Source organism: Notolabrus celidotus, chromosome 13, assembly GCF_009762535.1.
Source record: "Notolabrus celidotus isolate fNotCel1 chromosome 13, fNotCel1.pri, whole genome shotgun sequence".
Lineage (NCBI taxonomy): Eukaryota > Metazoa > Chordata > Actinopteri > Labriformes > Labridae > Notolabrus > Notolabrus celidotus.
In genome coordinates this window covers 20,733,897-20,759,840 of record NC_048284.1, presented here as the reverse complement: position 1 = coordinate 20,759,840, position 25,944 = coordinate 20,733,897, and the positions used below count along the sequence as shown (strand labels likewise).

Below are 25,944 nucleotides of genomic sequence, written 5' to 3'. Positions count from 1 at the left end.
TAGAGACCATCATTCAGGTCAAAGACTATGACCCCATCTGCTTAAGCACCAGATATCTATAAATTAGTAACAGTTAAATGATGATGGAGGGATGACTCAGTGGGCATTAAAAACATCTTGAGGTTTTCTGACCACAGTGGTTCAATTTGTCTTCCAGAGGAGGACACACTCAGTGAAACAAAGTGTGCCAGACATGATGTCTATGATTAGAAACTCCCTCGACCTCCAGCTGACAGGTCACCGAAACAGAACAGAGGTCGTTCTGGACCAGCATGGAGCTGTGTTTAAGTTAAGACCACCTGACTTCCAGATCCACGTGTGTGGCAGTAAATCTACAGCTGAGAGGGTTTTCTGCTGTTTGTTGAAAGAGTGACAGCTCGAATTCTCATCAGTGTCTCCAGTCTAAACACTTTCCAGGACACATATTTTAAAAAGGCACTTTCCACTCTCTCTCAACCACCCATACCCCCCCTCCCTGCTATATCTGTACTGATGTTCCCATGCTCTGGATCCAGTGCTGGCTTCCACCTGTGAGCTTCAGCCAGATAAAAACACTTTGTCCAAGGCACATGAAAGACAAAGCTTCTCCATTGCAAACCCAAACTGGCATTTGTATTCCCATATGAACCTAACTGAATGATTTATGAGAAAACTTGACCAAAAAATTCAATCCACCCTCCAACTATGCCCCTCTGGCATGAAACGGTCCATATATTACACCTCCGCCCATTACCCCGAGTAATCCTAGACCCAACTATTTTCTACTGGCTTTGCCTGAATAAGATTCGGTCTCATGCATGTTTCCAGTCTGAACATTTTCCACCACTCTGGACTTTAAATAGACACAGTTTCCATCTTGACAGTTCATCTGCCCACCAACCCCATTGTTAAATCTCGACAAATCATTCCCGGCTCCAGATCCATTATTAGTTTCCACTGCTTGTCTCCTCATGGACAGGCTTCAAAAAGTTTCCCTGTTTCCAACTCTTTCATCTCTCAGTAAAAGACAAGTCCCATCTCGATTGTTAAATGTCCCAAGATCATCATCCAATCCTTTAAAAGATTTCCACGTGATTGTTTTTACGCTCAGACTTTCCCAGCACGTCTTTATTAGTCTGTTTGCTTCGCTGATGAAACGCTCATCGCAGAAGTCAAACTTAAGTCATGCCCCAATTCTTGCAATCATTTTTATCCCTTTTCCTTAGCAGAGTACATCATTGAAAACAGAAAAATGTGTTTATTTTTCCATTACACTAGTTGGAAATCATCTAAAGTAACTCAAACGTCAATTAATTACCAGATGACAGTATTTGGGACTATGTTGTTTTCAACTTTTCTGTCCTCATTGTGGCTCTGCAGGCAGCCCCAAAGTTCAAAGAAGCAAAAATATTCAGGCAGGAAAATAGTTTTGAAATGGTGGTTTCATGTTCAGTTTACACAGTGGTGTATGATAGTTGGTTTGAAGACTGAAGCCAGGGAACATTCCTCAAATAGTCTGCCAGCTACCGCTAATGGAATTTAGTTTTAATGGACAGCTGAGTGCAGATAACACAGCTGAAGCTTCAGAATGGAGCAAGTCTGAGAAAAATACCCTTAGTTTGCCTTTATAAACATACTCAAAATCTGTACATTTGCATTTAGTCATACAGACCACGCCAGTTCAAACTATGAAATGGTCCAAAGGTGTGATGAAAAAAACGGAATGTATTTATAAATGTGATTCACTGCAGGGCTGTTTTTTAGGTTTCACTAATAAACATGGTGTTTATATAAAAACAGTCGAGAACCACAGCAAATGTCTCCACTGAACCTCTCACAGGTTTTAAAATTGGCATGAAATGGAAAGTACAACGAAGCTGACTAAAGACAAAACAGGCTTTAAGAAACACTTCATACACTAAAAATGTCCTCTGTGGAATAAAGTCTAAAGCTAGCCTGGCGTGGAATAAAAATGCAGCCTCAGTACTGAGTGTTTGTTGTGGCTGACTAGACTTTTTTTGCTTTTCATGTTTATCTTCCTGTTTAGCTCTAAGGTGCTGGGAAGGTATGACTGTAGCTGCTCCCAAATTGAGCAGTGTTCAGGAACCATGGAAACAGCTAAACCATGTCCCACAGGACACAGAGGTCTCCTCTGTGACATCACCCGCAGGTATTACGTCTTCACCCCTGATATGATGGAATTGCTCACACTTGAGGCGTTGATGAAAACTGGAAATAAATTCCAGTTTCCACACCAGGACGAGAGACTAAATGAGAACAATATCGTCGTCAGAGGCTGATGTGGGCATATAAAAATGCAGCCTAGTGAGACACTGAGCCTGTCATCCCCTCAGATCCTAAAGTTGGACATGTCCCAGCTGACAGGGCTCTGCGGCCTCGTGATGTCACACAGTAGCTATGGAAGCAGCAGTGAAGTAATGAGGCTATAAGTGGCAGGCTGCAATGTGCGTAAATGTGCACCAGGATAGAAAGCAGGCCTTGACCTGGAATAACTTCACATGTCACATGACTTCTTGTCAGTATGACTTCATAGCTAAACTTAGATCATCACATTTTTTTTCTTCGTAAGAGTGGAAAGGCAGGGGAGAGTTTTTATTTGGGAAAATAATAATAAATATCAGCTGACCTCTGAGCGGATCCCAGTTTTCAGTTTTCACATAATCGCAGTTTAATTTCATTGCTTTTGGTTTTCCAGCTAAATAAAAATCTGTTGTGGTTGACTCTCAATCCAACAGGATTCTCCAACAGCAGTTTCGAGAGATAAAGGACTGGAAACAGACTATAACCTACCTGTCCAACATCAACTAGCTCATAAACACAAACAGTATTGAGCTGAAGAGCTAGAGTTTCTCTCGAAAGGTGGTGTAGACCAAAACTGAGCAAAATAGAGATACATCTGTAGAAGTTGGACTTACGATCTATTGGACAAAAACACATCTCCAAATAAAGCTCATGTTGCTTTGTGTCTGCTGGATGTGAAAATAGGCCACTATGCTAATGACTCTGCCGTATGTGCTTATTAATATCATGTATGGTTCCAGCAGGGACACTGGAACTCGGGGAAGTGGGTCCAAAAGCTTACCGCAACTGCAGCTGGGGTAGAACTAATCACTTAAGTAGAAATAAGCAAGAACCAAAAGCTTACTGAAAATGTTGTGATATCAGCCTTATGCAGGCAAAAAATCTCATCATGGTGCTGGCAGAAAAACCAAAGACCAAAATAAAGCAAGTTAGGGAGATGAAGGGTACAACAACTTTGAGGCTAAACATTGAGTGTAGCTTTAACACTTAATACAAGATGAGGTGGCTCTGAGGCAGGGGAAAACAGACGGGATTCATCTTGACCTGAAGGTGATCAGGATCAGATACACGATCATTCTGGTGGGAAAATAGTGATGCAAGGAAGTTGTTAGACACAAGAGGAAAGCTAGAGTATGAAAACTAAAACATCAGAGGTATACATGAGCAGATTTAGGAGCATGCTGTGCAATACAAATACTGTTATAAAATCAAACAGCTGTGATACCTTGTGGTAATCAGTCATAAATGCCAGACTTTCTTGAAATTAGCTAAATTAGGATTGCAAAATAGTGCTGATGCCGTCTGAAGCAGTTGATAGCCTTGCATTCTTAGGATCTCCACCAGGGTCACCAATGACAAAAAAAAAAGGAAGGACTATCCCTTTAAATCCCAAAGAAGCATGATAAGATAACATATTCATTAAACCATTAACTGCCATCAGACAACAGCATTACCAATATGGCTACCGCTGCCGACTGGCTTCAAAACAGCGTTCAGGAACAGATGGGTGACATCATGGATACTATGTTCATTATTTATACAGTCTATGTCCTACAGTTTCTGACTAATGAGGAAGTTACAATGACAATACTTTGTCAGATGTTTTATATTTATAAGACTTACCTGAAACACAGCATAATTATGATTGAACTCTCTAACCTGGGTGTAACTTTAGAGGAAACTGGCTGACGTGAATATACGCTGAATCAACTTGTTAATGTATCCATGTTCTGTTTTGAATTTGTTTCCGTTGCCCCATACTTTCATTTACTCATGAAATATTTTGTTTTCAGTCACCACCAACACACTCAGACTTCTGCACTGCATGCATTGTTTTGCTCAAAGAACAATTTCCCCAATGTGTGAAAGACAGACAGCTTGCAGGCAAGTATGTTTTACAAAACTGCTGCCAACAAGTACAACGCTGAACAGACTCCCCTGCCACTATATCACCACCACAGTCCCAATACTGATCTGAACCCACGGCTTCTCTCTTACACAAATATCTCCATCTAAACTTAGCCTTGACATATCTAGGCCTACCACACACAGAGCCATATGTTTCCTTTGGCTTCAAGCATTCAGATCTGCAGAACAGTGAAACAGTGAGCACGTGGCCCGTCAGACTACTGATATTTAACACAGGAAACCATGAGGCTTGCAGAATGAGTTCAATGAACGTTCAGTCTGACAGCAAAACAACCAGCCTCATAACAACAGGCAGAAAATAACAGCTGTTGTGGCGAAAGTCAGGGAGACATCATCAGGAAACAACCACACATTGTTTTCTGTTGACCTTTAAAATGGTCCTCAAAGTAATCACGGAATTTTCTAATTTATACACTCATTTTTCATAATACCCATCACCTGTGTCACTCTTACTGAGTCAGATTTGATGGCATTTAATACAAAAAAGACCTTTCTTGAGGTCTTTAAATGGCATTAACATGATATAAATCTTCCAAAGCGTGACAATAAAGGTATTTTTCTACTTTATTTCAACAAGATTTCAATAATTATCCTAACAATTGCTTGACATTTGAGATTAATTGACTTAATAAACAACCTGACTGCATCATTCTGAATGTTAGATAAAGCTGTCAGCCCAGATTGAGTTTTGTTTTGCAGCATGGCCAGAGCACGTTCCTCTATCAAGCTGTTTCCTTTAGATATCATGGAACTGAAGTTTGGGCCCTGAGGCTGTAATGACTAACAGCACACGCACACGCACTCTCTCTCTGGTTTGTTTTGAGAGACAGACAACTACACACACACACACACACACACACACACACACACACACACACACACACACACACACACACACACACCCACACACACACACACACACACACACACACACACACACACACACACACACACACACACACCAAACTTTCACTGTCGACTGTTTTGCCTTCCTCAGACGCTCTAACAGGAGTCCCTACTGTACTGAGCCAGCACACAGAGAGAAAATATCCATATTAGGAAAAGAGCAGACACCCTTATATGGCACAGCTTCCTCTGTAGTAAGAGCCCTGTCTGCTGGCTTCTCTCTCACATTCCTTCTGCTCCAGGTTTCTCTGGGAGTTTTTCATTTCCGATTCGCTGGCTGGAGAAGGAGTAGGGCCGCCTTTCATAAGAGTCTAGCCTGGTGTGTGATCCCCCCGTTTTTTATACAAAAAAAAAAAAAATACACAAACCTCCGTCTAGCCCCTTTCCTGCAATCCTCTGCTCTGGGGTTTGATGTAGTAAAATAAGCTCAGCCACGGACAGGGCACACCTGGCCTTTTTAAGTTCGTCATAGACTAAACCTCATTATCCAGGTGAGAAGCCAGAGAACATGAAGCTTGAGTCAGGTTTTTTAGTCATGATTTGCTCTGAGTAAGGCCTGATGGAGTGAAAAAGTGTCTGCCAGATGTGAAATAAAACCTGCAGCCTTAGCTTTCGTCTTTGTGGGAAGTAACAAAAGCCTAAAGCTTAAATCAACAGACAGCCATTTTTGGGAAGTGCCATTACCTGAGAACACAAGTCATTGTCTGCTTAATACCTGACCTGCATACCTTGGCTGGACTTTCAGCTCAGGTAACTTGGGAAACAGACAATCAGGATCATCCTTCAGAACTGAAACACAGAAATCATATTATATTCTAAGACAGTCTATGCTATTTGCCAAATCTGTGAGTTTGAGTACTAACTCAGTTTCAGTGTCATGACTTTTGTTACTTCTGTATGAATCATTTGTAATGGCCTAAAGAGCATGATCAAAAATTGCACAAGTTGAATCTCCTCTGTGCAAACAGGCTAACTGGTGTTGTACAAATAATGAGGCCAGCCTCTCTGTTGCCTTATTAGCCACCATCTTTGTTATATTGCCTTTTTCCTCTTCCATATACTGGACTAGTAGTGTAGCACAATTAGATTTATTACATCTTAATATGTCATTGACCTTGCTTGCACAATCTTCATGGGACTTCAGGCCACGGTGAAAACACAGACAACAATTGGCTATAGGAACTGTTATTTCCTGGAAGATAAGTTCCTGGAATTAAAAGTTCCTGGTACTTTTGGTCAAAATGCACCTTTAACCTATCTGTTATGCTCGTTTCTCTGGAACAGCGATAATGTTCCTGGGTCAATTATCCAAAAGTGTCAGAACCCCAAAAAATCCAAATACACATTTTTTTACTCCATTACTAACCATTTAAATCAAGGTTTGGTCCATTGGTGTTCTTTATTTCTCACAGATCATGGATAACTCACTCGTTTTTCATTCAAATTAATGTTAAAACTTTTTTAAATGTACATTGGAAAGCCCTAAATATGAATACAATAGTTTTAAATGACACAGATTTTTGTTTATTGTGACCATTGTGAAAGTATCTGGTTAAGTTGCTGCACATTTTGCACATGCACCCCTGTACATTTCTTAATGTGTAACAGAGTCATCCTTTAAGAAAATGAAAATGATCACAGTATTTAAAAAAATAAGTATCCTGAGGCTGTCTTCTACCTCTAAGTCATGGTTTCAAACCATGCTTGTGTAGCAGTGTAGTTTGTTTTGATAATAAACCTAAAAATTAAGATCATAAAGTACATTTCATTCCATTCAGTATATTTCCGAATGAAATCACTGGTAAGAATTGCTTTAGTATTGTTAATATGGACCTAAAAACAGTTTTGCAAATGCAAATGTGATTGATTGCTAATCAATATTGGAATTTCCTAGTAATGGCAATTTGAAAGATGATCTTTTGACAGCCTTAGTTCATGTTTGACATATTTTACAAACAGGCGAAAAGAAAAGACAAGTCCACAATTACAATGTAAATTTGTTGGGCATTAATCATCTAACGACCAATAATGTTCATAGTTTTGCCTTCCAGACTTGACCCCTTCTTTGAAACTAATGTAATGAGATCATCTCTATGTGCTGAAGACAGATACCACTAGAGGATTGATTCAGGAGCGTAAACATCATAACAATGTTAAATATGTCAATATTTCAGTCACAAGGGACAATTTTCTGAAGAATCAGTGCTTATAATATTTTGATACTTTGTAGGACTCTATCTTGAAATGGGGTGTTTTTCACATAATTTTTTCTACTTTAGTTCAGGGTGTTAAAACTGCCTCCAGCACTCCTGTTTTAAAGGAGTCTGCATCGGATGTAAACATTGAGTCACAGAGGGGAAGCATCAGGGACAAATAACTAGGCATTCACATGTATCATAAAGCACGAATGGAGGAAGTAGTCATGATCAGATTTCTATTTTCATACATAACAGATCATAATGTCCTTATTTTGTGTTTTTATGTGAAGTGCTTAGCGCTGCACTTCAGCCGCTGATGTCAGAGCAGAAAAATGCTGCTGCAGTGTCCCAGATGTAACCACACAAGCACAGAAGACTGCAGCGGCTGCCAAGTCTGTGTGCAGGAACTTGATAAATAATCAGCTCAAGTTAATGACTCAAATGAATTTCCTTTTCTTACAGCGTGCTGCTAATTTACTAAAGTATAGGCTGTCTGTGCGCCTTTGAACTAAAGCTGAGGAATGCTGTTGTGGGCTTAAAGTCTTAACTACTCCTAACACATCAATCGGTTTATTTAATCATTGCACACTTATGCTTTTTATAAGCTTCTACGTGTTGTTTTTTAACCTTTCTTCCTCTTTCATGTAAAGCTTTTTGAGCTGTTCTTACTTGTCGTTCTGTCTTTTTTTTTAAATTAATATTTATAGGTACTGGCTGTCTGTTTGTGAAGTCAGTCTTCAGGAATTCCCAGTGTGGGGTCCCAGGCCTCTAACCAGACTTAACCTTCCATCCCAGATGAAAGCTGCTCTGAGAGAGATGGTGTTGTTTGGCCCAAGCAGCAGAGCCTTGCCTTCAGACAGCAGGAATGTGGGATGTCTGGAGTGGGGGTCAGGAAGCGAGGAAAGAATGCCAAGTATGTCCATGTTTGTCCAGGGCCGGCTCTCCATTCAGCCCCCAGTGACGTGTTGGGAGGGCCAGCGAGTATAAAGGGAGCTGGGCTGTGCAGTCAGAACTCAGATCAGCTCCTCTACCGAAGCTAAACTCTAGCTTTCACCAAGACAGAAAGGAAGAAGGACAACCTGTGACTGGAGCAGCGGAGAAACGCTAAGAGAAAACCAGACAAGAGATCGACTTGATCAGAAAAGGTTTCTCAAGCTCAGACCCTGAGACTAAAGGAAGACTTTCTCTACCAGACTTAAGGAAACTAGACTTTATTTCTACAAGGAAGAAACGATGTCTGCTGGGATGAAGCAAATTATTTTGTTGCCTTTCCTGTGCATCATGCTTTCATACACGGTAAGTCAAAAACACTCTCGATGTCACACTGCTGTTGTCTTTGATTCAAACTTTTTGGGTAAAGCTGTAACCCAAGCTTTAAGGACATTGTGTTCTCTGTGTACTAGAAGTGTAACTTTAACACTTTGTAGGGATGATGTATAGATGATATCTAACCAAGCATGTCTTTGTGTCTCGTTCTGTGTTCAGGCTGCCGGTCAGGAGTGCAGCAGCCAGTGCTCGTGCCCCTCCACTCCCCCTCAGTGCCCCCCAGGTGTGAGCCTGGTGCTGGATGGCTGCGGCTGCTGCAGGGTGTGCGCCAAACAGATGGGGGAGCTGTGCACAGAGAAAGACGTCTGTGACCCACACAAAGGCCTCAACTGTGACTTTGGAGCCCCCATCAACAGACGCATAGGCGTGTGTACAGGTGAGACGCTGGAAATAATCACATACTGTGAATCATGACAGAAGTTAGAAAGTTAAACACACATTTTCCGACCAAATGTTAACCTTCTTACCTTGTTTTCTCCAAAAGCTCGAGATGGAGCCACCTGTGTGTTCGGAGGAATGGTGTACAAGAGTGGAGAGAGCTTCCAGAGCAGCTGCAAGTACCAGTGTACCTGCTTGGATGGAGCCGTTGGCTGTGTTCCTCTTTGCTCCATGGACATCCGCCTGCCCAGCCCTGACTGCCCCATGCCAAGGCGGGTGAAGGTGCCGGGCAAGTGCTGCGAGGAGTGGGAGTGTGATTCCCCCTACAGACACAGCTTCATGGGCTCTGCTTTGGCCGGTAAGTTGGTCTCCATTTCTGCATCATAAGTTTTATTTAAAGCGGTGAAGGTTTTGAAATTAGATATGAAAATAGGCCTCTCTAACCTGGTGTTTGCTCCTGTGTTCACAGCCTACAGAGAGGAGGAGACCTATGGCCCAGACCCCTCCATGATGAGGGAGAACTGCCTGGTTCAGACAACCGAATGGAGCGCTTGCTCAAAGACTTGTGGCCTCGGGATTTCCACCAGGGTCACCAATGATAACCGTGAATGCCGCCTGGAGAAACAGACCCGGTTGTGTATGGTGCGACCATGCGAGTCACAGCTGGAGCAGAGCATTAGGGTGAGTGTTTGTCAAAGTGCCTTGCTTTCAAGAACTCATAAGATATCATTTCACATTTTGAAAGCCAAAGGATGCTTAATAAAGTTGCTTTCCCCTTTGTTTACCTCCTGCAGAAAGGAAAGAAGTGTATCCGCACTCCAAGACTCTCCAAGCCCATGAAGTTTGAGATCTCTGGCTGCACCACCACAAAGTCCTACAGGCCAAAGTTCTGCGGTGTCTGCTTGGACGGCCGCTGCTGCACCCCGCACAGAACCACCACCCTGCCCATGGAGTTCAAATGCCCCGACGGCCAGGTGATGAAGAAGCACATGATGTTCATCAAGTCCTGCGCCTGCCACCACAACTGCCCAGGGGAGAATGACATCTTCGAGTCCATGTACTACAAGAAGATGATGGGAGACATGGCATAAAAAGCCACTGACGGACGATCGCAGCTTATGACTTGAAAAACAAACAGAACTCCATCTCATTTTGCAGCTCAGTATCTATGTGTAATATTTTATTTTGCCATGTTCTCATTGTAAAAGTAGTCGAGACACTTGTGTAAGTGTCTGTGTGTTTTGTATGGCTGGCATCAGCCGCATAGACTCAGACAGAGGGTTGCATAGCAGCTCCAAGAGATTCCTGCACTATAACTTGTATTTTTGACAAACCTACTGTCAGGTTTCCGCCCATTCCCTTTGAGTCCCCTTTTACAGACCCGTCCTTTCACTGTATTCATTATCCTTATCTAAACCATGACCCCCTTTCTAAATGAGGTGTTTAATAACTCCCCCTCCCTCCCTCCCCCCCTCCAAGCCCAGACCAGACCTGCAAACTCTAAGCAGCTGTAGACGGAGCACGCAGACCAAAGCAGGCCAGTGTTCCCCTATCCAAACAGGTCTGAATGTGTCCTTGTGTGTGTGTTTTTGTATGTGTGTGTGTGTGTGTGTGTGTGTGTTAGCGCAGGCCTGAATGTCAGCCTTGTCTCTGCTCACAGAGTGGAGGAAAGGTCAGAGTTTCCGCCCAGCATGTGGATGAGAAAGCAAGCAGCGTGCTGAGTTTAGGGTTAGATTTGAACACAGTGGGCGTTACCACGGCACTGAGAAAAAAAAGAAGACATGTTGACGTTTACTGACTCAGGTCAGGAGGAAGAAAGCAAGTGTCAATAAGAACAAAATGTCTATTTTGTACAAAAATAGAAGAAAAGACTGGAAGAATTATTTCATTCCTTTTTTATTGTTGATGTGTAAATTATGTATATATTTGTACAGTTTAAGTTAATTTAAAGCCAAATTTGTTCTGTGCTTCAAAATGTATCAATAGTGTATTTTTTTTTGTCGACAGTATTTTTTACTATTTTATTGAGAAGTGTGACAAAAATGTTACATGTTTCACCTTGTAGTTGGAAATAAATTGTTATATTTTTTTATACAAACATTTGTTCCTCACTTTTCTATCTTTACTTTAGAAAAATATCTTTATTCATCAGTATTTTATTTTAGCATCAACATATAGGAAAATATCTATTCACTAACATTAGGAACTAGAGGTACACAGGGGTTCCTTGTTGTTATCTGCATAAGTGGTTCATAATTCATTCATGTTGACATTTCAAACAGAGCAGGCATTTATTAATTATGATCTCAAATATCACTGTGGAGCCAGAGGACTGTTAAATAACCTCATTCAGTCATTACATCAGATCTGCAGCTGAGAAAGATAAAATGGGGAAATAAATCAAATCAGCCATGGGAGACTCTCAGTTACACGTGAGCTTTTAAGTTTTGATATAACATCTCTCTATAAAATTGGTTTGTTCTTTCACTTTAGATGTATGATACATTTATTATTGTTTTATTAATACACTTTAGTTATATAAAAATAATAATACTATCCAGAATACAGTCCAAAAATCGACCTGTTAATACATGGTTATTGATTGAAAGCATTTTTGCTGGTTTGTCCCTATATTCTCCCAAAAAACAAGGATGGAAATAAATGTGGGTTTAAAAGAAGAGAAAGGAAATGTCTTAATGTCACCTTGGTGCTCTTTCAAATCCCTCTTGTTGTCTCCACTCACCTTTTGAAAAGTCAGTCTGTCTCAATGCTGCCATCTGCTGCCCTTTTCACTGGGTTGGCATGAATTTTTTATAACTCCTTTTGCTTCTTTTGGCATTCAGACACAAACAGGAATGTTGTGACTTTAAGGACTATTGTGGGTTTTTCAGTCCTTAGAATTAACTTTGTATAGGTTATCTTTATAGGGAGTGGGTCTTCTCCATGGAGTGTATATCTTGCCCAAGAGGGATCAATAAGACACTGACACTAGAGGTTGGGTTACACTTTCTCCTTGTCAAGATTGCAGCTGATCAATCTCTCTACAAACAATGAAATCACCTCTCTTGTTCGGCATAATTGTTAGAAATAAACTGCACACCTTTCAAAAAATTACAACCTAAAAAAACTAAGCATTTGTCACTGGGGAGCAACAGTAACAGTTAGGTTTGGCTAATGTTAGCTTCTGCTCACTATTCTAAACAAACTGCTATGGAGCGTGTATGCTAGCACAGGTATGCTAGGGTTAGCTTGCACAATCACTGGCTCATAACCAAGCTGCAACCTCCGGTCTAAAAATATGAGTCCAATGCGGAAGTGCTAAAAACTGCAGTTCATTGAGGATCCACTTGAGGCTGGCTCCGGAAGTACTGGAAACCACATACACATCAATTCAAAATAGCCGATCTTTACAGCAGAAATAAACATGTTTACAGCCTGGTACAAAAGACGAGTGTAGTCTGGATAGCTCATTTCTCGATCGGCACAAACTGTAGGGGGGGATGAATTTCTTTCTAATGCTGCAATTTCGAAGATATTGAGATTACAAGTCTTCCAATGAGAGGCACAGCTGACTTGATTGACAGGCGGGGACACTGTAGCTGTTGGCTAGGAGGCTCAAAGCCCGCCTCTTTACGTCACAATCACTCGACAGCAGCAATATGGCTGCCGCTGATGATTGGCCTCCAAACAGCGCTTCAGAAACGGATGGGTGACGTCACGGATACTACATCCATTTTTTATACAGTCTATGCTCATAACATGTGTGCGATAGCTTTAGCTTTCACAAACGTCAGATCAATACCAGCACTGAGCTGTTGAGGCAGAAATGTTTTAGATGGATATCTGTATTATCCTAAAGTCAGACTAAAGGACAACACATCTGTGGTGGGCATGAACATATTGGAACTCTTGATTAGATATTATAAAGCTGCTATAGTTTGAACTGATAGTAATTTATTTCAAATAAAGTTTAGCCATGAAGGTCTTATATATGCTGATTATGGGTAACAGTAGTTCTGTTTAACAGTTGCTTCTTCTATTATTGTACATTTGTGAGGGGTTTCCCACATATTAACAGCACTGTGTAGTATAGTGTATCGTCATCAGTAATGTTATCTGTCAAAATGGCGGACAGATCATCAGTTGACACAACCTCTAACTGGCACTAAACTGAGCCTTGTGTTGCAGCAGCACGTCACTGGATCATGCACCAGAAATCTTTTTCGTGAATTGTTTTTTTTCAGTAGTTGTAACAGCTGGTCAAACAGCCTCATGTTTAGCTGCAGAAAGCTCTTAATGAAACATATCTTGCGATATGATGTCTACTAAAATAGTAGACAGGTGTCAAGCTTGAAGCTGACCCTTTTGTTACCCATTTTTTGGCTGTCATTCAAACATTCCCACCACTTTTATATTACTGGTGCTTTCAAATAATACTGAGCTTCTCATGCAGAGAGAAACCTCATAAAATTACAATGTGTATTCAGGCTTTCTAGATTCTATATTTGCATTGATGCTGGATGGAAAACATACAGACACCTTTACATAATTCATCTGTGTCTACACTGCCAAAGAAACCAGAGCATTACATTTTCAGTTTCTGCTCTGTACACTTTCTATTTTTAAATCTTACAGTCAGCTGAAGAGATTTCACAGATTTGCCATGCAAATATACAAAAGTTGTTAACATCTCACTCGTCTGGCTCTTCTTAATAGTAACAACCAAAGCACAATGTATTTCTAATGCCAGAACGAAAGGTTACAGTGTGACTATCTTGTAAATAAAAAAAACTGCTTGTGTGTCAGAGGGATGAATCATGTTTCCATCGCCCACAGACACCAACAAGTGCAACTGCAACTACAGTGATGATGAATGTAACAGTGAGATGCTGGCTTCACTGTGGACTCTGGGTTAGAGTACACTGTATAAATATACAGCACTGAATTAATCTAAAATCTTGTAATTCATGTTTGAACCAACTTTGCTTCTATTAAATTTGGTGATATGTACTAGGTTGCTGCAAAAACACCCGATTAGTCACCTTCATAGTTGTAAACGTGAAAATATGCTAATTTTATAGTCTATAATACATAGTCAGTATATTCATGTGAGTTTATGGGCTTTAAAAAGAAACACAAAAACAAAGCTTTCCAGATAAATGCAATGCAATTTATTGGTTTTCTTACATAAATTAATTACAGGTTAAGATCATAATCCAGTTTTAATTTGCTAAAAATGTTCAATTATTGCCTTTGCTTGATTTAAGTCAGCTGTATCTACACTAAGCTAGCATCTCTGAAGTAAGCCTAACAGAAAGTCTTTGTACATGTATACATGCTGTTATTGTACAACCTCACCTTTTTGGTGTGTGTTTACCTGGATCTACCTCAACCTTTTACACAAATCAATGTGTCGTGTTAGAATGATTTGAAAAGCAGGCAAGACACATCTTGTACAGAGAGACAGAGAGAAAGAGATGATTGTCAGAGAGAAGAGGAAAACAAGCTGTCAATCTTCACTGACAGAAATATTTCTCCTAAAGGACCCTTGCTATGTCTTCTACTTTTTTATCTGCAGACTGCACACAAGTTGAATGTTTCTTGTTTTTGGTATGCATGTCTCTAGGTGCAATGTACCTCTACTGTTTACTAATCTATGTAAAGGACAGGATGTCACAAGGGAGGCCGCAGCAGTTTGGTGCCAGAGGGCATCTTCCAGAGAAATAGCAAAAGATAAAATCTTGTCACATATTCACACGCTCTATCGGAGGAAACCAGGCAGCTGGTAAAGCGGAGGAGGACGAAGAGGCAGAGGAGGCTGCAGTGTCAACTTTTACTCCCGTCTCTCTCTCTCTCAGCCTCGCCGCAGCTCGTGGAGTTTCTGGGCAACATTTTCAAGCTCTGACTCGATGGCTGCCAAGCTTTCAATCTCTGGCTCCTGTAGACATGGTGAGGGGATAGGAAGAGGGAAAAAGTTACTCACAGAGCAACCAATTATAAATATGTGCAAAGTCTGTCCACACAACAGCCTCCATGTATAACTGTTTTGGCCATTAGCAGAAGTCATAGAGCCAGAATCACCTCTTTGAGCCTCACTGTCAGAACACATATGAAACAGTGTGTGGCCTTTTAAGCTATCACTGTCTAAGTGGTTGCTTTTGAACATGTTGCCAAGCAGCAGCTGCTACATTTTGCATCTCAATGGGATTCCAGCTTTAGGAACTATTCTGCTTCATCATTTTTTTTGCAGAAAAATCAGGAGACTACCTGCACTTTCTGCAAAGTGTACAGCAACAAACATGTTATTATGTGTTTACAACATGTAAAGAGGAGCAGCTGCTAGCCACCATGATGTTACCTATTTGCTTTTACCACATTTGGGTGAAAGAAAATGTATGCATTGTCAGCTCTCTGCCAGCCACAGGTAACTGTGCCTTGAACAAACTAGTGATATGCATGTCTGGTAGGCTAAAAAAATATTATATTATTTATTATTTTAGGCCCAAAATCATACATTGTGTCTCAGCAGCAGTGCAGCCCCCTTGCTACAGCCTACCCAAGGCTGTAACTCTGTTTAATGGCCACTGCCTTAATGCTATAATGCTCTACTACCTGGATGTAAACAAGCACAGATGGCAGCTGGCATCCTGTAGTTTGGCAGTATTATCTAGACCAGTGGTTCCCAAAGTGTGGGTCTGGACCCCCTGGGGGGTCGTGATACACTAATTTGGGGTCGTGAGATGTCTTCCAGAATTGTTTGTCATTTTTAAATGATCTAAAGTTGCCTATATACCCATTATTCTCAAAAATATTGACAAAAATCGTTAAATTTCAAATAAAATCTTGCAGAATAACAATGAATTAATAGAAGCATCAGTAGCAGCAAGTTAACTCACAGCACCACAGGAAATACAGCCAGGTGTGCATGTAGGTGCTTAATTTTCTGCAGACCAGCTAAATTAAGCATGAAACAACATTTAATCACTTCCAGGGGGGTCACGAATCTTTGGTACCTGTATTTTGGGGGTCGCGAGCTGAAAAGTTTGGGAACCCCTGATCTAGACCTTGGAGATAGACCTGTATGTTGGCTGTGTCTGGTTAAACTGGCAAATAACCACTTGACCTGAGCAATGAATAACCAGCCTAAGGATGACTGAAGGCTGTCTGTGCCAGCTCTGTCAGGGTTAGCCGCACTCTGCAAACAGGTTTGACATAATTGAATCACATACTTCCCGTGTTTAGCCATGTTTAATCAATTGTGCTCATTTTGACTGTTTTGTTACCTTCAGACAGGTTGATTAGAAGGACTTTAACTTTCCATTTAAACAACGAAGAAATTAGTCACTTCACAACATCAGTAAAACAAACAACATTTTATCACCTTTATACTCAAAATAGGCCCTTGATTTACAAAATGAACATCATACTGCATTAAAAGTGAGTTGAGATGTGTAACTGAGTCAAAAAATTAACAGTATATTAAACAGTTAAGGGTAAATGTTCCCTCTCTTTTGAACAGTTTGAATCAGTGCAGTCACCCTCTGCTGGCCATCAGATAAGAAAAAAAAGGTTTAATGCACCTCTGCATTGACTTCATTTAAAAAAAAAACATGATGCTACATCTTCTTCTTCAGTGTAGTCTGTGCTTAATTACTGTGCTTATGAGAAGACAACTTTGTTACCCCAAAGTATCAAATGTGTTATTCCTGTGATTAGATAAGTAGATTGAGAGCTCACCTCTGACTTTCGGCTGGCGCTGCCCTCTTCCTCCAACCCCCTCCTCTCCACAGGTCCACTTCTGGCGATCATCTGCAGCTCTTTCTCCTCCAGACTCCTCTGTGTGTTCCTTTTTTTCTTCTCCTCCACTTCCTCTGACACCTCTTTCGAATGATGTGGCACTTCTTGCTCACTTGTGAGCTCCTTATCAACTGCTTTCTTTCTCAGTGACATCGCCTTGCCTCTTTTGGTCCAATGCTTTACACTCTCCAGACCCCCTCTCTTTGTCTCCTTTTTATCCTCCTCCACCTGGTGTTTTTGCCCTTGTCTATGTGAGAGAAACATTGATCTCTTATCTTCCTCTTCCTTATCTTCTTCATCTGACTTGTTCTCTTTTGACTTGTTCCTGTGTGCGTCAGTCTTTTCACTCGATCTTGCACCTGGGAATTTGAAAAAAACACAGAATAAAGTCATTTTTTTATTCTGTTTTGAACTGAAACACCTCGACCAGCCCAGCGACAGAACAGACTCTCCACAATCAGCAAGAATCCACTTCTTGTAATGAAATATTTGGTGCCAGCTGGCAGCTTCACCCGCAGTACTGCTAGCTATGCTTTATGGGAGTTAACAGCATGACTGGAGCAATGAGATGGTTTGGCTGAAGCTCCCTTTTAAAAGAGCAGGTATGCATATTTTATTGAGCTCTGCTGTTTCAGAGAAGAAATAAATATTGATCTGTTGAGAGATCTTTAGAAAGAAAAGGGTAAACTTGATTGCAGTCCTGATACAAGGGTGCAAAGCGTTTTATATCCTAGTGTGGTATAGCAATGCTATCCCATATTATTGCTATCTGTGTTAAAGCATTTTGTTTAGCTCATTACTACAGTGACAAAATAGCTGTAAGAGACCTGATATGTTACTGTTGTTATCAGAATAAATGATGTGTTGGAACCAAAAGTGGATATTTATGTATTCCTGGTTCATCACACATGAGACGGCAGAATCAACTGCTTCACTGATGACTTTCTATTCTCCGTTGTGAAGGGTGGGTACAGGATAGAAGGCGCACAATGACAACTTGTGCACACTATATCAAAATGATGAGCTTTGCAAGACTTCAGGGGCCTGTACCAAGTACTCATCTAATACCTGTGCAGTTAAAACTCACAATATTGTCATTTTTTACAGCTATCTACTGCTAAAAATAAACTAAAGGGGTATGATCTGTCTTTATTGTACAGCCTGGCTCAGCACACTGAGGGAATGCAAACCTTTAAACAAGCTAAGCACCTACAAACATGCTGAGCTAATGTCAATGGCAGCCTAGCTTGCAGCCTGACGTCCTGTGTAAGAGAAACCCAGATATTTCACATGGAACTGTTTTACTTTAGTTGATCAAATTAAAAAAAATACAGCCTCAAAATGTCTGCTGGAAAGCTCTGTCTCTTTTAAGTCCTTTCAAATAAAAGGACAAAGATGACCTTAAAATACATATTCTGCAAAGATAACCCTCACCTATTTCTCCCAATGTTACCTGAACACTGGACCCTGCAAATATGGGGATGTCCCCAGTAATGCCAGCCATTACCATTCACTACGGCTCATTTGAATTCTGGGACATGTACACATTTAATCATTTCTCTTGGCGTGCTGTGAGTTTGCCAGCCGTGTTTGGCCTTGCTCCGCTGTGGGCTGGGTGTGGGGGAGGGGGGGGAACTCATCATGTAGATGGAAGCACTTCAATCAATCACCAGTCCTGTGGTGGCAGACTGTTTTATCTGCAAAGGCAATTTATATTTTTGCACACTCCCTATCTCAAGATTCTGCCATCTGCCTTTAGTCAACGTCATTTCCTACTTTAATTAAAAAGGAAAAATATGACTTCACTGCTGTTGTTCAATAAAAATGTGCATGCTTTTTTATTTCTTTAACATCTGTGGTTTGATTCATCTAAGCTTTATAACAAACAAAAGACAGGCACACAAATAAACAGAAAGATTGACTTGCCTTTTTTTTCCTCAGCCATGCTTCCCTCCTCTGATTTCTCCTGTGAATTTAAATCACTCCCCTCCTCTTCTTCCTCTCTCTTCTCAGCCTTTCCCTCACTCCGCTCATCCTCAGACTCAGAGACGTGACTTCCAGGGCCCTCATCATTTTCCCTCTTGACTTGCTCTTCTTCAGTGATGTTATTGTCCTCCTGTGACTCTCCATCCTCCTGGCTGTGATCCTTTTCTTCCTCTCCGACTCCATGTCCTGTCCTCCTCTTCTGGGACAGGATGGATCTCTCACCAGGGCCTCCTAGAGCCTCCAACATGGATCGATCTGCACACAGGGAGGGGGAGAAATTTAATTTACTAGAAGGCATTGATTTTTCTGTGATGTTTAAAGAAGGTGCTTACACGAAAGCACAAAAGTTAACTGCTGGGATTATTTTGGGTCGTCACAGTTAAATATCTGTGCTTTTTAAAATATGTACAGGATCAGCTTCATAGATTTAAGTACAGTTTCACATGATGCTAAACATGTCTCCCTTTGTCTCATCAAAACCTTGTAAAAACATGTAACAGCAAAATATTTTCTCCCTTGCCATCTGAACCTTTGAAAAAGTGTGCTCTTTGCGCAATGAACTGGATTCTTATAATAATTTTTAAATCAAAAATGGTTTATAAACATGCCTAGTTTTCTAAATGTAAGAGTTTGCTACTTTTCTGTTTTGTGTATCTATAAGTTTAACTCTCTTCACACAGAGTCGAACACATTTACCTTAGATATACAGTATATTTAAAATTCAGTACAATATGAACCACATATATATTTTTTATATTGTTTTATACATTTTTAGTTTGTCATTAAACTCAGATGTATTATGGGTCATTATTTAACAGACATATTTTGCTCTACCTCTTATGTTTTTGTATTACTATGTCAACTGTTTGTGTTTGCTTTGCAGAAAGTCTAGCACTGTCTTTCAAAATGTCACGTGACCTTTAGGGTGATAGGACTGTGTTTATGTCCTAATTCTATCCACAACAAACAAGAATTAAAATTCTCCTCAGCATACTGTTTCTCTGCCCTGCTTTGGCGACAACATAAAGTGGGAAACAATGCAAGTCATACACCATTTTGACAGCTGGTGCATTTTAAATTTTGATTAGATGTTCCCGAAACTGGAACATGCTAAACTATAATAAGAAATAAACAACAAGGAAAGGTGTGGATTATGTATTTGGGTCTTTCAACAACAAAAAACTGAAGAAACTTACCAGAAGCATCACTTGCAGGCTGAGGACTCTGTGTTGTTGAGTCAGCTCCAGCTTCTCTCTGCAGCTGAGCTCTGTCTTGACCACCTGAGATTAGAATGAGTTATCATTTCTTCATATCAATATAAACAATAATGTAAAGACACACCCGCTGGTTTTTTTTGTGACTCACCTTTAACAGCAATCTCCTGCAGCTCCTTCAAAAAGTTACGATGGCGAAGAATAGAAACCAGTTTGTCATCTGCATAAAAGCAACCACAAAAAGGCAGCACAATGAATGCAAACATGTTGGCCATGTACCCTCTGACTTCGCTCTCAGGGCTAATCATGTGGTATTACTGGTAATTACTTGTTTTAATGTAGGGATTTTAAAAACCCATTGATATTTTAAAGCTTCCAAATCAGAAAAAAACAACAGATGGTGAACATTTTAGTAGCTTATAATAGTGATAGACCAATATGGCTTTTCAGGGCAGATACCGATACCGGTTATTAGTGGCTAAGGAGGCCTATAACCGATATTTGGAGCTGATATTCATTTGCGGTAAAAGGGAAAATATTGTCGTCAAAATTTTTAATAATACAAACTCCAACACCTAACTTAGTTTAATTGCCTTTAAGCATATGTTTATTAAACAACTTTTCAGATTTGCAACATGTTAAAGTTTTTTTTTATCTTAGACAATGGACAATCTTTGTTTTAAAATTCTAACGATAAGTGCTGGGAGCTCCCAGGATCAGCAGCATGTCTTATAAAGTTAAATGAAAACTAAAACAAATAAATAGCTCTCTAAAGTTTTCTACAGTAAGTAAAGTTTTTCCAAAATGTCAATATAACTGAATGTTAATCTTACACTTATCTTTGTTTTAAAGGGATATTTTTTTTTTAGTGGGGTTGTATGAGTTTTTAATCACTAGTAGTCGTCCCCAGTGATGAGAAACTACAGGGAGAAATGAGCCAAAATAACCCAGTTTTAAAAAGGCCAATGCTGATATGCGTCAAAATGCTGAATATTGGCGCCGATAATTGGCCCGGTCGATAATCGGTCTAACCCTAGTGTACAACAAATGTAAAAGCTCATTAGCTAGAGTAAGACATCAGCTAGCATTAGCATCAACCACTCTTTTGCTAACAGGACTGGTGTTACACAATGCAAAAGGAAAGGTATAAATTCTCTGCAAACATTACTGTAAGTTATTGCAGTGTTTGTGTGTTAGCTTATAACTCCTAGCTAACATCAACACTGGCTATTGGACTGTTTGTTTGTTTGTTTGTTTGGTAGCTTTCTTACTGAAGAGGCTATGCTAATGATTAAACTTGCCAAAAAACATGAACTCCAAGCTCACATACTGTTAGCTATTGCACTGTTGTTATGTGGGCTTGCTAAATAGATGAGCTATGCTAAAAGTTTAGCTAGCCAAATAATAGATAGTTGAAGAAATGAACAATCCTGGCCTACATTATTGTTAAAGATGAATTGAAGCCATTCCTCTTCAAGCCTGTTACACTATCTAGAATATGTTAGCTAAGGATGGATTGGATGCTGTGGCTGTATTTTATCAAATACATTGTTTAAACTTAAATATGGCCTGCTGTCCATCCATTTGTTTTATCTGCCTTTATATATTGTGAAAAATCAGGAAGTGATTGAGGTCATTTTGATTTGAAGTTAAAATGATTTGTCTGAATCATTCAGTTTACACAACACACAACCTTGAACAGACAGCATTACTAATAACAGCATTTAAGCTCCTTTAAGTGAAGCATTAGAAGAAAATGGCGATGGTGTAGGTATGGTGAATACCAAGAAATCAAAATAACAGTGAAAAGGTATTAATGGGATCCTGTGGGGGGTATAACACAGGTATACATCTTCCACCTTCACTTTTCAAAGGACTCAGCAATTTGCTTCAGTGGTTCGTCACAGATAATTGCCCTGAAATTTACTGCTTTCCAAGCAAGAGCACAATTAATCATTTCGGCCTACAGAGACTCCCCACAGCAGTGAGCAGTGGACTTTCTGCTGACCCACAAACGGCACTGCATACTGTACTCAGCAAGCAGAAAGAAGACAACTACTTTGCTGTAATATCTGCTCATGATCTGTCTTCTGCCTCACCTGCCATTTCCCTTTTTCCCTCTCTCTCCTTGACTTTGACTCCCTCTCATCTCTCCCCTCTCTCTCCATCCATCCCTCTGGTGGTTTTCAGTTTCCCTCTCTTGCTCGGTAACGAATACTTGGTGAGTAATGCTCTGATTGATTTTACAACAAGGACAGCTTCAAGGTAATACATTCACAATGTAACTGAATAGCTTCTACCGAGGGATAGTGACCCTGCTGTATATAACCCAGCAGGTTTTTACCCAGCTGCCATTGAATCAATCCATTATTCTTATGATGTTGACACTTTGCTCTCAATAAAGAAGGAAAGTACTTAGTGGGTCTTTTAGACGGCTGTTGATGTAGGAGAGAGGGGGCATTTGTTTTAGTCCTTGTTGTAGTTAACAGGAGAATGTAAGTGAGGATGGTGAAGATGATGATGGACAAGGTAAAGGAAAAGGGCTCAGGTTGCCAAATTTTAAGAGGCAGCTTTAAATCAGTTGCATACTTGGAATCCTTGTTATATAAATGAGATTACTTTATTCAATCTTTATAAGCTTTGCTAAAGCTTAAAAATAATGAATATTATAGAAGGTTTAACAAACCACTTTATTCAAAATGTAAGGAAATTAAAGCTCCTGGAACTTTTGGTTAGTGTTGACATGAGCGTCCCCTGTGGACAAAGCAGTACATTAGTTACCCTTAGCTTCGCTGATCATGTACTTGTGAAAACAGTGGTTTTAGAAAAAGGTTTTCATCCTGTTTTAAACCGTCAAATGTAGCACTCATGTGAATCTTTGCTGTGTGAAATGTATAATAAAGATAGATATTCTCTAAAAGGAACAAAATTTAAATTTATTAAAAACATGGATCAGAAAAAGAGTGAACTTTATCAAAGACCCAGCTGTTCCCTGGGTGGTGCTCACCTGTCCTCAGTGTGACCAAACACTCCTGACTGACAGGGTTGGGGTGGGGCCTCGATAGAACATCAGCCAACGCCTCCACAATGCATTTCATCACCTGCAGACACAGACAGCGCATAACATGACTCAAAAAACGCTTCCTCCTACAGTCTGATATTTGCCTGGAGCATCCTTCACAAGATGAAAAAACTGTTTAAATTGCTTCTTTGGTGAGTCAGAGATGTTACTGTAAACTAAGATGCTACTACACTCAGTATGAGTCAAGGATCTTGTGGTGTAATAAAGCACTTCTCTGCTTGTTTGGGGCTATATGGGAATACATTTGCACAGTTTATGGATTAAAATTCATCAGCCTCTCTTTGAAAGCAGCTCCAGTGCTTACTCAACCCCTAATTCAAAGACAGGGGTCTCTTAGATGAGAGATCAAAATCATTCAAACTCCCATTGTGCCCTTAATTTTGAGCCAATGCTGCATCCCTGATGATTTTTCAGCCATATTATTTGTTATGCCTGCCAGATCTTTGAACATAAATAGTCCCATCGCACAGCCCTCATCACTCTTTTACGCATCACTCACATCTCCCTTCTTTATTCCCATGTCTCCATACCCAAATCAATCTCTCTCACTCTCTCTCTCTCTCTCTCTCTCTCTCTCTCTCTCTCTCTCTCTCTCTCTCTCTCTCTCTCTCTCAGTCAAGTTGTGAAATGGAGCAGTACCAAATCATGGAGGACGAGCCTCTCCATTGCTCCAGAATGGGATCTATTGATTGGAACAAGGTCACAGTAAGATTGCCCCTGTTGTAGAAGGAACTTCAGGGAGTTTAGGGCATAGATTAAATATTTCTAATCACTGCTTGGAAAGTAGAATGACTAAACAGACCAAGGAAAAGATTTAATCTTAAAATGGTTAAACTTACAATTTCAATATACAACAGTATGAGATTACTTTAATCTGCTGCTATTTATACAATCACATGAATGCGTTTGTTTGTATGATAATATTTATAATCATAATTATAAAAATGATCATAATTATAATCATGATCATAATCATGTAGTGTGGATACTGCATATACCTATATAATTCTTTACCTGTACGTCGTCCTCATTCTCCAGCTGACTTGGAGTCACTGGCAATGACAGAACTGCAAGAAAGAAAGGAAAAAAGCATGAATCATCCATCAGTATCTGCTGTATCTGTGTCTAATCCCTACAGCTCTAATGTTATTCTCCCTGTTACTAAAACACACACACACACACACACACACATACACACACGTACACACACACACACACTGCTTCAGTAACAGGGGACCGAATGTGCCAAAGGTGCAGCTCAATTTAAAGACATGTTGGTCTCTGTCCTTGGTGCTGAAACAATGCAGTTACACCTCTTCTGACTGCAGGTTCCACTAAGAAATAGACCTGCTCATCATTAAAAATCAACTTAAATCACATTCAATATTTCCTTACCGCAGTTGGACAGTATTGTCAGAATGAACAGTCCTTTCCCGATCATTTTGTTGGATACAAGGCGCATTGAGCTCTCCAGGAATAGAAGAAAATAGCGAAGCTTTTATCAGAAGGTTTCACTTTCAGCTCAAAAAAAAAAAAGAAAAGTCGGTGGGTTACAGATGCATTCTGAACTTAGCCGCCTTTTAGTATTTCTGGAGAGCTAAATCTGCTGCTGCATCGTCCTCCCTGGTCTCTTCACAGACACCTCGCCGCAACAGCACGCGCTTTTATAGTGCGATGTGAGCGAGGAAGTGACATCATCCTGAGACAAACGATTACCTCTGTACCTGATGTGATCCTATACCTCTGTGGGGACCAGGGCGTGCGCAGGTAGCGACAAGCTTACCTGACAATGAAGGTTGTGGCTCCTGTTCAAACGATGATAAACTTTGTGATTTTATTTATTAATGTCATCATTATCTTTACCGTGTTTACGTATAGAATTAGGGTTGCAAAATTCCGGGAATTTTCAAAGTTGGAAACTTTCCATGGGAATAAACGGGAATGAACCAGGAATTTACTAAATTGAAGGTTGGTTCTTAATAGGGAACTTAAATATAGTTGGGGAAAATATATTTTAGCATAATCCTGACTAAAACAACCAGATTTCATGCAAGTACAGTTGAATATCTATGCTATTCCTCAATCACATGCACGTAGCACACTGCTTACTGCAGGGCTATTGAGACCATGTCCACTACATGCACTGTGCATTCCTCCATCACATGCACAGGTGATTTCTAGAATCCTGGACCACACTTTTTTTTTTATCCCAACGTTGCTTTTATTGATTTTCAACAACTTTAGACATACATTTATAAACATTCATACACATATTGTCACATATATGTGTATAAATACAATACAGAACACACACACAAAAATCCCAGGTGCATTAATTAAAGACATAGAGGACTAAGCACATCTTACATCCACACATGTACAAAATAAAACAAATAATAATAAAAACAAATATATACACACATATATATGTATACACACACATTATATACATACACATGTAACCACATACACATACACAAACAAATAAATTAAATAAATGGTCCACACTTTTGAGCCCAGAGCACAAGACTATTGAAGCCACACATTTGAGCCTGTGGACTACACAAAGTGAAGTAAGTTTTGATGACATTATGTGGTAATATATTTAACAAATTTGATGAATGGTACAAAACAAATATTTATGCTTGGATATGATACCTTTCCATTAAATTAATTCACAGTTATTTTTTCTCATATATTCCCATGGGAAGTTTCCAATTTGGAATATTTCCCAAATTCCCCAGCTTAACTTCCCATGGAAATTTACCAGAAACTTTCCAGAAATGTTCCACCCCTTTGCAACCCTATATAGAATACATGTAATTGC

At 40.0% G+C, this 25,944-nt stretch overlaps 2 protein-coding genes across 2 annotated transcripts; one reads left to right on the top strand and one right to left on the bottom strand.

Moving 5' to 3' along the window:
• The first annotated feature begins 8,320 nt into the window (after positions 1 to 8,320).
• ccn2a (cellular communication network factor 2a) lies at positions 8,321 to 11,136 on the top strand. The gene is made up of 5 exons (XM_034698837.1): positions 8,321 to 8,630; positions 8,820 to 9,036; positions 9,145 to 9,396; positions 9,508 to 9,719; positions 9,833 to 11,136. The coding sequence occupies exons 1-5, from the start codon at positions 8,568 to 8,570 to the stop codon at positions 10,127 to 10,129; spliced, it is 1,041 nt and encodes a 346-aa protein (XP_034554728.1). The 5' UTR covers positions 8,321 to 8,567; the 3' UTR covers positions 10,130 to 11,136.
• Positions 11,137 to 14,189: 3,053 nt separating this feature from the next.
• chga (chromogranin A) lies at positions 14,190 to 24,838 on the bottom strand. The gene is made up of 8 exons (XM_034699765.1): positions 24,513 to 24,838; positions 24,132 to 24,184; positions 23,043 to 23,136; positions 20,187 to 20,255; positions 20,018 to 20,101; positions 18,762 to 19,076; positions 16,776 to 17,194; positions 14,190 to 14,976 (listed from the first exon to the last, which is right to left on the bottom strand). Exons 1-8 carry the CDS (start codon positions 24,577 to 24,579, stop codon positions 14,893 to 14,895), a joined length of 1,185 nt encoding a protein of 394 aa, XP_034555656.1. The 5' UTR covers positions 24,580 to 24,838; the 3' UTR covers positions 14,190 to 14,892.
• Positions 24,839 to 25,944: the final 1,106 nt, after the last annotated feature.